The 13,787-nt window shown below is 37.1% G+C and overlaps 1 protein-coding gene across 2 annotated transcripts in view; it reads left to right on the top strand.

Annotated features, from left to right (window-relative positions):
* Nucleotides 1–13,787, top strand: part of EDIL3 (EGF like repeats and discoidin domains 3) — a 415,090-nt gene that overhangs the window by 238,803 nt on the left and 162,500 nt on the right. For both annotated transcript variants that reach the window (XM_073887730.1, XM_025866595.2), the window contains one exon: nucleotides 3,649–3,762. In XM_073887730.1, coding sequence (XP_073743831.1) covers nucleotides 3,649–3,762 — 114 coding nt within the window. The remainder of the gene's footprint in view (nucleotides 1–3,648; nucleotides 3,763–13,787) is intronic.

Genomic DNA, 13,787 nt, shown 5'->3' with positions numbered 1-13,787 from the left:
TGGAACGAGGGATCAGAACTCAGCTGGTTGTCTTAATTATAAAATCCAATTCTGAATGAGGCTGTTTTTTTTAAATCATTCTCATGAAGCAGTCATACATATAAAAACCTCAAAAATGATAGCTATTAATATTATAAATGAACTGTAAATACAACCAAATATAGAAATTCCTATTTTATATGGGGACTGCTATGTCAATTTTTATTGATTATAAAAGAATGTAGTATATTACACTATGTTTGGAATAGATGAGGACTTTTTTCTGGAAATGATAATGTCTTGATCTATGACAAAGAGAAATGTATGTGATTTATTACAAAGATGTTTAGTTTTCATTTCATTACATTATATTCTATGAACATTTATATCTAGTCTTTAATTAAACATGATTTATTCAAATCGAGGTCTGTTTCCATTTAGATTGCTTGCAGTGTTAATCACAGTGCAAATAGCCTTCACCACTAAAAGAACTCCTGCATTATACTAATATATAAACGCTTCCATGTAATTTGCATATGTTATCTGAGTCTACCTATTACTAGATGTGTACATATGCAAAAATATTTTACTTTTTTGGCTACTATATTAAAAGTACATATCTCCTTTAATGTAACATTTGTATTTTTACAAATATTAAATTTAAGGTAGGTTTTTTTTTTTTTTAGTTTAAAAAATCGAAAAATGCACAAGCAATAAAAGGTCATTCTTTATCCAAAATTGAGCATGGATATAAAGTGTTTTCTCCTCAGCAAATGCAATTCCAGTTCATTTTACCTTGTGTTAACCTCTGGATAAAGGTGAAACTTGTTTATTTTAGAATCTGATCTACTTAATTATAATTTCCTTTTTAGATGATGGTAGATCTGTCCTGATGATCAAATGGCTAGAAGGTTCAAAGGTTGACTTGTCTCCATTAGATTCACATTCATCTGTGTTAAGTAATATTTATTGTGTAAATACTTGGAAGAAATAAGGAAGCAGAGAACAATAGTACCTGCATATCCTTACAGACATATAAAATGACTCTGGATAGTTCTCACGTCATTGACTATGAAAACTCCCTTCTATTAATGTTTTAAAGCAGCAAGAGCTGGGTTTGGTTTTACTCATAATATATAGTTCAATATTAAAATGAGAAAACACTTAGAGCCTCTTACCTGAGAATTGAAATATATGTTGTACCTATCAGCATTGATTCCTGTGTGGGTCTGTCTGTTCTGCTTTCCTTCATTCATTTCTTAATTCTATCCCAAATATTGGCTTCACTAGGTCTATCTAAAGTACAAGGGTACAGAAGATACCCTCCCATCTGGCTCCAAGTCTTTAGTGCCAAAAAGTAAAGGACAGTTCCCTCCACTGGCATTAATGGTTCATCATAAGCTGGCTCCTATCTACATCCTCTGATATGGGGTCTCAGCACTCCCCTTCCCATGCTGGGCTCCAGACAGACTGGCTACTTGTGTCCCTGAACACATTGTCATACCATGAATGTTTCTCTTCAGAGTTGTGACTCATTCCGGTTTCCTTTTTGGAAATACACTACCAATCTCCATTCTGTCGTTAATCTTAATTAAACCTTTCCTTCAGGATCAAATTATATTCCCCTATGTGGTCTTCAGACATCAATATTCAGTTTCTTCCTCGTAAGTATATAAAATAATAACTTGTTATGTCTAACTTTACAAAATAAGGCAATGCATTCTCTAACATGAAGATTTAACTTATTAGCTATTGACATATTCTCATCTAAAAAAAGATTGTAGTCAATATGATGCAGGGAAAGACATAGTAGGCATATTCCCAAGTAGCCAATTATTGCTGTTGCCTTACATTCAGCTGACTATAAAATAAATAGCACAGTGACTTTTGTGCTACTTTCAAAACATAATGAAAATATTTTGCATGTTAGTCCAGTATAAATCCACACTAAGTGAAATTTTGATTAAGACTAAAAAGAGCTAAATGTTTCATCAGATAATGAATAAATGGCTCCTTCCTTCCCTCCCTTCTTCCTTCTGGAGAGTTTTAGTTTCAAATATTTGGGAGTTTGTTATATTTTATAGCACGTATTTGTATTTTTAGAGATTATCAGATTCTGATTTTATCCTGTTATTTGATGTCATAAAATACTCAAATTATTTAGATTCTTTCTGAACATAGTTATGAACTTTCTCTACTCTCAAACTGTGACAGTCAACCAGAAATCAAAAAAAGGATGGCTTTTTCAGGGAAAGTCATCATCTGCCTAAGGAAATTTAGACCAAACTTTTACAGTAAGCTTAAAATGAGAGGGTGACCAACTCTGATACCAAGAGGAGACACTGTTTAGAAGAAAAAAAGTTAAAAGAAAGAGCAAAATAGAGCTTTTGTAGTGTTTTGTTCTTGTTTGGTCTTGAAGGGGTAATTTAATGATCATAATGCTTTAAGCACTATGAAAACCCAGGACTTCAGAATACCGTTTTGATACTTTGTAGTGTATTAGAAGGTCCATTACACATCTGAAACTATTTGTTTAGACTGTCTGCGCCACTATTTCTGATCTTTTGTTAAAAATTTTATCTAGAAACATTTTTTGGTACCAGTGGTCTCCCAGATAGCATGTGGCGTTCATGGAGATACAAAGAACAGTGCAGGACAGGGGCTACATTTGTAGGGCTCACAGTTAAGGTGAGAGGGTGAAAGGCACAGATACAGACAGTTCCTAGGTAATACTATTCTGGTCTGTAAGGAGCTGTGGGAGAGAGGAGAGAGAGTTCAATAGAAGTAGGTGACAGGAAGAGAAAGCAATGGGGAGCAGTTACTTATTATCCATCTACTTACTAGTTCCCACACAACCTAGCATGGTGCTGTGCTTAGAGGGAATGATGTGTATCAGTGATGGATATTTGACTGAATTAGTCATTATTTCTTTTTTCATTTATAATCATATTCATTATATCCATTGTATCTGTTGTCCAAAATTAGCATGGGAATTAGTACAATTTACTGAATGTTTTATATGTCATATGATTTTGCATGAGGTATAATAATGGTATATCAAAGGTAAGTCCCTTTAGTCATCCTAATTTTAGAAACCCTTGAATGAGATTAGGAAGTGATCATCATTTACATTTATTATACTTTGCTTAATGTAACGAGCTTTAGCTATTAACTCTAATTTGCTTCTCATTGCATTCATCAAAGGCAAACTATTTAGAAACTAAAACATCTCTGTCAGTTGGAATTTTAATGAATTAAAATGAAATGAGACAGTGTTAATTGGCAGTTGTTGCTGCAGGGGAGGTTTCTAGATCTTGTAAGAGATACCAATTCATCTCTCTATCAGGGTTAATTTGCTTGATTTAATTCTAAAGATACACTGAATATTTCCCCACACTATTCGTATTTATTTTCAGGATTGGAGAAAGTTTGCTTTTGTTGGTCTTTCATTTGGATTCTCAATTCCATTTGAACTTGATTATTAATCAGTTGTTGGTTTTAAGCACTATTTCTATTATTGACTGAACACACATATACACACTCACAAACACACAAAAGTAATTACATTACTTAGATTTGTTTTACTTGAAAGGCCTAAAACTTTCCAATAACTAAAATCATTTTTTTACCAATAATTCTCATTTTCTCTGTTCTTTCTGTTTCCCTCAGACATAAATGAATGTGAAGCTGAGCCTTGCAAAAATGGTGGAATATGTACAGATCTTGTTGCTAACTATTCCTGTGAGTGCCCAGGTGAATTCATGGGAAGAAATTGTCAGTACAGTAAGTATTCATATATGTATATATTTTTGTTGTTGTTTGCATATTCTCCATTTATTATGGAATCTGGGTCAAAATCAATATAGTTTGCTTTTAGAGTTTATAATTTATTGAAATGGCACATTTCATATTTGTTGTTGTTAACGTTATTAATATATGTCTACTCTCCAGGATAGAGCTCAGTGCATGCTAGGCATAGAATTGGCTACCTTGTGGTCTGAAACGAGGGCGGCATTTCTCAGCGGTCCAAGTTCATCTCCCTTATGAATCCCATTTTGGCTTTTGAGTATGTGTATGACCTGCATTTCCACCAGAGTGACCACTCTGCTTCAGACAATAAATTCAAGGCTCTCTAAGCTGATAGCCTCTATCACAAATAAAAGGAGGATTTGTATTGAGCTGGCATACACATTAGTAAGAAATTGACACACTGTTTATTGGTCTTTTTGGAAGCCTAAGAGAGTAGGGTCTTGTGATGATATATCAAACAATAGGACAGTAATTTGCCTGAAATATTTACAAAGAAGCAAAAAGCAACGCTTCTTCCCCAAAAGAAACAAAAACTAGGAGAAGGCAGTAACAGGATTATAGTCAGTGGGATGAAACCAGAATTGGGCACAAATACATGCTAATGAGAACAATAGTGATATTGCTTAGTAATTGTTGGACACTTATAGAAACTCTATAGCATTACTGCTTTGATGTATATTATACTATTAGAGCATCATGTTATGCAAATTCAGAAGGCAGATGTAGAAACTGAGACACATAGGCTATGTGGTTTGCCCAGGCTGTCTCAGTTGGTGACAGAAGCAGGACTAGAAGGAATGTAGAATCAGGACTTGTGCTTCCCAGTTCAGTGCATTTTCCTCTAAACTGAGATATCTCTTCAGATAGAATTAAATGAGAGACGATGGACTCTGAAAAACAAACTGAGGGTTCTAGAGGGGAGGTGGGTGGGAGGATGGGTTGGCCTGGTGATGGGTATTAAAGAGGGCACGTTCTGCGTGGAGCACTGGGTGTTATACGCAAACAGTGAATCATGGAACACTACATCAAAAACTAATGATGTAATGTGTGGTGATTAACAATATAATAATAAAAAAAAGAATTAAGTGAAATAAACACAAAAGCTCACTATACCTCCTCTCTCTCTTACACATGCTCATGAGCGCACACATGTACACACACACACACCACACACACACTCCTTCCTTTTTAGCCAGAGTAACAATTTTACATGTCACTTTCCTTCTCTTCCTTTCCCTTTGACAAGGATAGTTTATAAATTAAAACAGAGAAAATTACTTAAGGAATTATTTGGGTTATGTATATAAACAAAATAAAAAACTAATGAAATCCTGAATATCAAAGAAATACCTTGGATGTGGGGAAATTTTCTAAGTTTAAAAAATAATTGGAGAAGATAGTAATTGTGAGTTGACATAGGAACCTTCAGCCATGGATGTATGGAAGGAAAGGACAGCCTGAGTAAGCAGATTGATCATACAACCAAATAGACTAGTGGCCACCCAGTCAACTGACCTAGAAACCTTCCTGTAAAGCATGTAACTGACCATTCAGTATGTTAACTTAATTCAGATTCGATTGGTCCTTGGCCCACCCAGATACAACTCTTGCTGTCTTCCTTTCTTTGGTTTTTGGGACTTGCAGATGGCTGTCTACTTAGCATTGAAAGTTGTACTAAAAAGCACCCCAAGGTATCTGTAAATGAATATTTAATTACCATGATGAAGACCAAAAAACTAATGTCAGTGACTATTTGATTTCCATGTAGCCAAAACAGACGTGGGGTGCCAGAATAAAGCGCCTTCCAGACAGTACGAGAACTTCGGCAGAGCTTAAAAGAATGCCTGGCTACGAACATGACCCATAGGAAGCCTGGCCAGGGGAGCAATAGGGAGATGAGACTTTCCCATTTTCCTAAAAGGAGAGCCCTGTATAGGGGACATGTCATGGGAAGCCTGCCTAGCAATGAACGTCACTCTGAGGTGATCAAGCACTAGCTCTCTGAATGCCCTGAAGAAGAAGTGATGTCTGAAGATATAGGCACCCTGGGACAAGAGACCTAGGTCTTGAAGTTGTATGTATGTGTGTGTATCCTTGCCTTCCTGTGTTGGCCAAGGAGCAACTAGATAGTCAGTTGCCTACAGGTTGAAAATGGAAGGAGACCTGGATGTGAACTAGATGTTGAAACTGATGACTGAAGCCTAAAATCTCCAGCAGAGATTTTGTTGAGGTCACCACATCTAAAAATACCCTTGAAAAGAAAGAAACTTGATTGATTATAGAAAGACATATTGAAATAGACCTTGAACTTAATTGGCAACAGTTTGTGTCTAATGTCTTTCGATTATGTTTAATAAATATGTTTTCTTTGATTTAGTTTCATATTTATATAATCTTTATATTTAAACTCAGACTTCTCATTGAACATGAAAGCAATAGTGACTTTCTTAACCCATCATATGCTCTGACATTATCCTAAAGAGATCAGAAAGAATCACTTAGGATATACTGTAAAATATGTTCTAATTGGGGTTTTGTTTTTACTGTATTGATTTGCAAGAGTTTATAATAATTTAAGGATCCTTAATCTCCCTACTGTTTCAGTGTCTAGGGATATGGTTCTGCTTTTTTGTGTGACTTCTTAGAATTGTTAGAAATCCAGAGTAAGAAAGAGCATTCTACCACAGTGATGCTGTAGTACCACACATTGAGAACTCAGAGTACTCTCTCACTACAGGGCACACAGAAACACCTGCAGATTACATGTAGTGCCAGCTCTAAACTGATTGAGGTTAGGATCCTGGGAATTGACAGTACATAGATTATAATCAATGTGCCCAGCATCCATTCTGGAGTAAGATTTATAAACTTTCTTCTGAACTTTTTGTCATGTCCCACAGGGGTACCCGTGGGTCAGCTCATGCCTACAGTTATGGCAGAGAGGCCATTTGTTTTGGCAGATATTTCAGAAGGAAGAGGAAAAGGAGAAAAATGGAGACTTAATGCTGAGTGGGTCAGAGGATACCATTAAAATGCTGGCGTCCTTGTGTTCAAATCCAAACTGACTTCACTCTAATCTTGGGTGTCTGCACTCATATTACTTCCCTTCTTCCACTATTTTCTTATATCTACTGATGGGTTAATTAGGTTTTGGTATATTTTAAAATTAAATCATTCTCAATGCCCTCCCAAATAATAAATAATAAAAGATATTGCAGAGGAATGGAATTTCCTAAATACATCTATACCAAAGTAATAAACTGTAAACACAAATAATAAACTGGGAGGTATTTATAACAAAGGTGAAAGGAAAATATTTCTTATCCTCAGTTTATTATGTTTTTAATTCAATAAAATTAAACACAACAGAAGAAAGAAAACATCAAAAACATGAACAGAACTTTCCTACAAAGGAAGTAAGTAACCTGAAATTTATCATATTATAGTTGAGCTGTGTCTTCATCTTTATTCTTCAGTATATTTTGAATTTATAAGGCTTATAGGAACTTTGTGATCTGAAAAGTATAATTATATTGTAAACATCTACTTAGTGAGCGAGCACTACATATGTGAACAAAAAACCGGACTGACCGTGAATCACTCTGCTTCTTCCTCAGACCCCATATCCCTACCCCCTCTCATTTCACAAATGGAAATATAGATAAATGGAAACAGATGAAAAGCTAAGGAGGAGCAGAGGCTAGGTGGCAAACTTGAGAAAGAATATGGAAAAGAAAAATGAGGAGAAGGGAAAGAGTCCTAGGAACCATTCCAGGAAACACACACATGCACATTCTCTCTTTCTCTTTCTGTCTCTGCCTCTCTCTCTCTCTCTCTCTCTCTCTGCCGCCCTTGTGGGCAGAGAATTTTAAGGTAAAGGAGGTGACAAAAGAAAAGTTTATCAAAAGACATAAAAAGTTCCCATGAGACAGTTTTACTAGAGAGAGGCCCTTCCTTCTACATGTGCTTCTTACATAGTCTGTTCTTAACTCTGCTACCAGAGGGAGCCTGTTAAAGCAAAAGTCAATACACATCACCTAGCAGTTCAGAATCTTCTACTGACTTCTGATCTTACACTAAGTGAAACTTACAGTCCCCCTGGTTCCTGAGGCCAGTAGGACCTGCCTGTGCCTCTGCCCTATTTACTCACCTCTGTGACCACATCTCATGGGACTCTCCCTTGCTTGTGCACTATTTCAGCTGCACTGGCCTCCTAGCTATTCCTGGCACACACCTGGTGCAAACCTGGTGCATCCTTGCCCTACAGCATTTCCGTTCCCATCTCCCCTTTTCTGTAATACTCTATTATGATGTTATGAGTACTCCAATAGTTCTTTTGGATCTTTGCATAAAGGCATCCTCCCAATGAGACTTTCCTCAGCCTCTCTACCTCCCTACGTCAACAAACCAAAACAACACCCACCCCTTTTTCTGTTACAGTTTTTCTCCTTAGCACTAATCATTAACATATCATATTTTTACTTATATATATTTTTTACTGACTATTCCTCCAATGGAGTATATCCTCCATGAGGGAACAAGAGTACTATTGTAATCACATTTGACAGAAGAGAACTAGCAAATGGTGGTTGCTCAATAGACATTTGCTAAATAAATGAATGAATGAACCTAGCGTTCTGAGGTAAGTATAGAAATGGTATCTGATTTCTCAGTGTCCTCAACTACCACCAAGTTCTTTTTTACCTGACTTCCCATTTTTTGAGTAGTATGCTAAAGATGCTTTTGCCAGTGTAATGAAATATAATTTGGTATATTAACTGATACTCATAATCATACCACAAGTTGAATTGTTTTCCTTTGACTTTGATAAAATCTTCTATAATTCTACTTTGCAATAGGGTTAAGCAGATGGATTTTACATAAGAAAAGTAAACAAAGACTCTGTTCCTCTATTTAGGCCACTTCTCTTTTTTTTTTCAATATTATTTTATTATGTTCTGTTAATTACCATACATTACATCATTCGTTTTTGATGTAGTGTTCCATGATTCATTGTTTGTGCATAACACCCAGTGCTCCACGCAGAACATTCCCTCTTTAATATCCATCACCAGGCTAACCTTTCCCCCAACCCCCTCCCCTCTAGAACCCTCGGTTTGTTTTTCAGAGTCCATAGTCTCTCATGGTGCATTTCCCCCTCCAATTTCCCCCCCTTCATTTTTCCCTTCCTGCTATCTTCTTCTTCTATTTTTTTTAACGTATAATGTATTATTTGTTTCAGAGGTACAAGTCTGTGATTCAAGAGCCTTAACACAATTCACAGCACTCACCATAGCACATACCCTCCCCAATGTCTATCACCCGGCCACCCCATCCCTCCCACCCCCCACCACTCCAGCAACCCTCAGTTTGTTCCTGAGATTAAGAAATCCTCACATCAGTGAGGTCATATGCTACATGTCTTTCTCGGATTGACTTATTTCGCTCAGCATAATACCCTCCAGTTCCATCCACGTCTTTGCAAATGACAAGATTTCATTCCTTTTGATGGCTGCATAATATTCCATTGTGTATTTATGTGTGTGTGTGTGTGTGTGTGTGTGTGTGTGTATATACCACATCTTCTTTATCCATTCATCTGTCGACGGATATCTTGGCTCTTTCCATAGTTTGGCTATTATGGACATTGCTGTTATAAACATCGGGGTGCTCCTACCCCTTCGGATCCCTACATTTGTATCTTTGGGGTAAATACCCAGTACTTCAATTGCTGGGTTGGATGGTAGCTCTATTTTCAACTTTTTGAGGAACCTCCATACTGTTTTCCAGAGTGGCTGCACCAGCTTGCATTCCCACCAACAGTGTAGGAGGGTTCCCCTTTCTCTGCATCCCTGCCAGCATCTGTTGTTTCCTGACTTGTTAATTTAGCCATGCTGACTGGTGTGAGGTGGTATCTCACTGAGGTTTTGATTTGGACTTCCCTGATGCCAAATGATGTTGAGCACTTTTTCATGTGTCTGTTGGCCATTTGGATGTCTTCTTTGGAAAAATGTCCGTTCATGTCTTCTGCCCATTTCTTGATTGGATTATTTGTTCTTTGGGTGTTGAGTTGGATAAGTGCTTTAGAGATTTTGGATACTAGCCCTTTATCTGATATGTCATTTGCAAATATCTTCTCCCATGCTGTTGGTTGTCTTTTGGTTTTGTTGACGGTTCTTTTACTGTGCAAAAGCTTTTTATCTTGATGAGTTCCCAAAAGTTCATTTTTGCCCTTGCTTCCCTTGCCTTTGGGGATGTTTCTAGGAAGAAGATGCTGTGGCTGAGGTCGAAGAGGTTGCTGCCTGTGTTCTCCTCAAGGATTTTGATGGACTCCTGTCTCACATTTAGGTCTTTCAACCATTTTGAGTCTATTTTTGTGTGTGGTGTAAGGAAATAGTCCAGTTTCATTCTTTTGCATGTGGCTGTCCAATTTTCCCAACACCATTTGTTGAAGAGACTGTCTATTTTCCAATGGACATTCTTTTCTGCTTTGTCGAAGATTGATTGACCATAGAGTTGAGGGTCCATTTCTGGGCTCTCTAGTCTGTTCCATTGATCTATGTGTCTGTTTTTGTTCCAGTACCATACTGTCTTGAGGATGACAGCTTTGTAATAGAACTTGAAATCTGGAATTGTGATGCCGCCAGCTTTGCTTTTCTTTTTCAACATTCCTCTGGATATTTGGGGTCTTTACTGGTTCCATAAAAATTTTAGGATTATTTTTTCCATTTCTTTGAAAAAAGTGGATGGTATTTTGATAGGGATTGCATTAAATGTGTGGATTGCTCTGGGTAGCATTGACATCTTCACAATATTTGTTCTTCCAATCCATGAGCATGGAACATTTTTCCATTTCATTGTGTCTTCCTCAATTTCTTTCATGAGTATTTTACAGTTTTCTGAGTACAGATCCTTTGCCTCTTTGGTTAGATTTATTCCTAGGTATCTTATGGTTTTGGGTGCAGTTGTAAATGGGATCGACTCCTTAATTTCTCTCTCTTCTGTCTTGTTGTTGGTGTATAGGAATGCCACTGATTTCTGTGCATTGATTTTATATCCTGCCACTTGACTGAATTCCTGTATGAGTTCTAGCAGTTTTGGGGTGGAGTCTTTTGGGTTTTCCACATGAAGTATCATATCATCTGCAAAGAGTGAGAGTTTGACTTCTTTGCTGATTCAGAGGCCTTTGATTTCTTTTTGTTGTCTGATTGCTGTGGCTAGGACTTCTAATACTATGTTGAATAGCAGTGGTGATAGTGGACATCTCTGCCATGTTCCTGACCTTAGGGGGAAAGCTCTCAGTTGAGAATGATATTCGCTGTAGGTTGTTCATAGATGGCTTTTATGATATTGAGGGTATGTACCCTCTATCCCTATACTCTGAAGAGTTTTGATCAAGAAAGGATGCTGTACTTTGTCAAATGCTTTTTCTGCATCTATTGAGAGGATCATATGGTTCTTGTTCTCTCTTTTGTTAATATATTGTATCACATTGATTGATTTGCAGATGTTGACCAACCTTGCAGCCCAGGCATAAATCCCACTTGGTCGTGGTGAATAGTCCTTTTAATGTACTGTTGGATCCTATTGGCTAGTATATTGGTGAGAATTTTTGCATCCATGTTTATCAAGGATATTGGTCTGTAATTCTCCTTTTTGATGGGGTCTTTGTCTGGTTTTGGCATCAAGGTAGTGGTGGCCTCATAAAACGAGTTTGGAAGTTTTCCTTCCATTTCTATTTTTTGGAACAGTTTCAGAAGAATAGGTATTAATTCTTCTTGAAATGTTTGGTAGAATTCCCCTGGGAAGCCATCTGGCCCTGGGCTTTTGTTTGTTGGGAGATTTTTGATGACTGCTTCAATTTCCTTAGTGGTTATAGGTCTGTTCAGGTTTTCTATTTCTTCCTGGTTCAGTTTTGGTAGTTGATACATCTCTAGGAATGCATCCATTTCTTCCAGGTTATGTAATTTGCTGCCGTATAGTCACTCATAATATGTTCTTATAGTTGTTTTTATTTCTTTGGTGTTGGTTGTGATCTCTCCTCTTTCATTCATGATTTTGTTGATTTGGGTCATTTCTCTTTTCTTTTTGATAAGTCTGGCCAGGGGTTTATCAATCTTATTAATTCTTTCAAAGTACCAGTTCCTAGTTTCGTTGATCAGTTCTACTGTTCTTTTGGTTTCTAGTTCATTGATTTCTGCTCTGATCTTTATTATTTCTCTTCTCCTGCTGGGCTTAGGCTTTATATGCTGCTCTTTCTCCAGCTCCTTTAGGTGTAGGGTTAGGTTGTGTATTTGAGACCTTTCTTGTTTCTTGAGAAAGGCTTGTATTGCTCTATACTTTCCTCTTAGGACTGTCTTGGCTGCATCCCAATTTTTGAACAGTTGTGTTTTCATTTTCATTTGTTTCCATGAATTTTTTTAACTCTTCTTTAATTTCCTGGTTGAACCATTCATTCCTTAGTAGGATGCTCTTTAGCCTCCATGTATTTGAGTTCTTTCCGACTTTCCTCTTGTGATTGAGTTCTAGTTTCAAAGCATTGTGGTCCGAAAATATGCAGGGAATGATCCCAATTTTTTGGTACCGGTTGAGACCTGATACGTGACCTAGGACGTGATCAATTCTGGAGAATGTTCCATGGGCACTAGAGAAGAATGTGTATTCGGTTGCTTTGGGATTGAATGTTCTGAATAGATCTGTGAAGTCCATTTGGTCCAGTGTGTCATTTAAAGTCTTTATTTCCTTTTTGATTTTTTGCTTAGATGATCTGTCCATTTCAGTGAGGGGGATGTTAAAGTCCCCCACTATTATTGTATTGTTGTCAATCTGTTTCTTTGCTTTTGTTATTAATTGCCTTATATAATTGGCTGCTCCCATGTTAGGGGCATAGATATTTTCAATTGTTAGATCTTCTTGTTGGATAGACCCTTTAAGTAGGTTATAGTGTCCTTTCTTATCTCTTATTACAGTCTTTGGTTTAACATCTAATTTGTGTGATATAAGGATTGCCACCCCAGCTTTCTTTTCCTGTCCATTAGCATGGTAAGTCGTTTTCCACCCCCTCACTTTCAATCTGGAGGTGTCTTTGGGTCTAAAATGAGTCTCTTGAAGACAGCATATCGATGGGTCTTGTTTTTTAATCAATCTGATAGCCTGTGTCTTTTGATTGGGGCATTTAGCCCATTTACATTCAAGGTAACTACTGAAAGATATGAATTTAGTGCCATTGTATTGCCTGTAAGGTGACCGTTACTGTATATTTTCTCTGTTCCTTTCTGGTCTATGTTACTTTTAGGCTCTCTCTTTGCTTAGAGTACCCTTTTCAATATTTCTTGTAGGGCTAGTTTCGTGTTTGCAAATTCCTTTAGTTTTTTTTGTCCTGGAAGCTTTTGATCTCTCCTTCAATTTTCAGTGACAGCCTAGGTGGATATAGTATTCTTGGCTGCATATTTTTCTCGTTTAGTGCTCTGAAGGTATCATACCAGTTCTTTCTGGCCTGCCAGGTCTCTGTGGATAGGTCTTTTGCCAATCTGATGTTTCTACCAGTGTAGGTAACAGATCTCTTGTCCCGAGCTTCTTTCAGGATTTTCTCTTTGTCTCTGAGACTCATAAGTTTTACTATTAGATGTCGGGGTGTTGACCTATTTTTATTGATTTTGAGAGGTGTTCTCTATGCCTCCTGGATTTTGGTGCCTGTTTCCTTCCCCACATCAGGGAAGTTCTCTGCTATAATTTGCTCCAATATACCTTCTGCCCCTCTCTCTCTTTCTTCCCCTTCTGGGATCCCAATTATTCTAATATTTTTTCATCTTATGGTATCACTTATTTCTGGAATTCTGCCCTTGTGATTCAGTAGTTGTTTATCTCTCTTTTTCTCACCTTCTTTATTCTCCATCATTTGGTCTTCTATATCACTAATTCTCTCTTCTGCCTCATTTATCCTAGCAGTTAGAGCCTCCATTTTTGAATGCATTGCACTGATAGCCTTTTTGATTTTG

Source organism: Callorhinus ursinus, unplaced genomic scaffold (assembly GCF_003265705.2).
Source record: "Callorhinus ursinus isolate GAN/ISIS: 27379988/994484 unplaced genomic scaffold, GSC_fseal_2.0 scaffold3, whole genome shotgun sequence".
Lineage (NCBI taxonomy): Eukaryota > Metazoa > Chordata > Mammalia > Carnivora > Otariidae > Callorhinus > Callorhinus ursinus.
The sequence above is the reverse complement of the archived record's forward strand: the minus strand, read 5'-3'. Positions and strand labels throughout refer to the sequence as shown.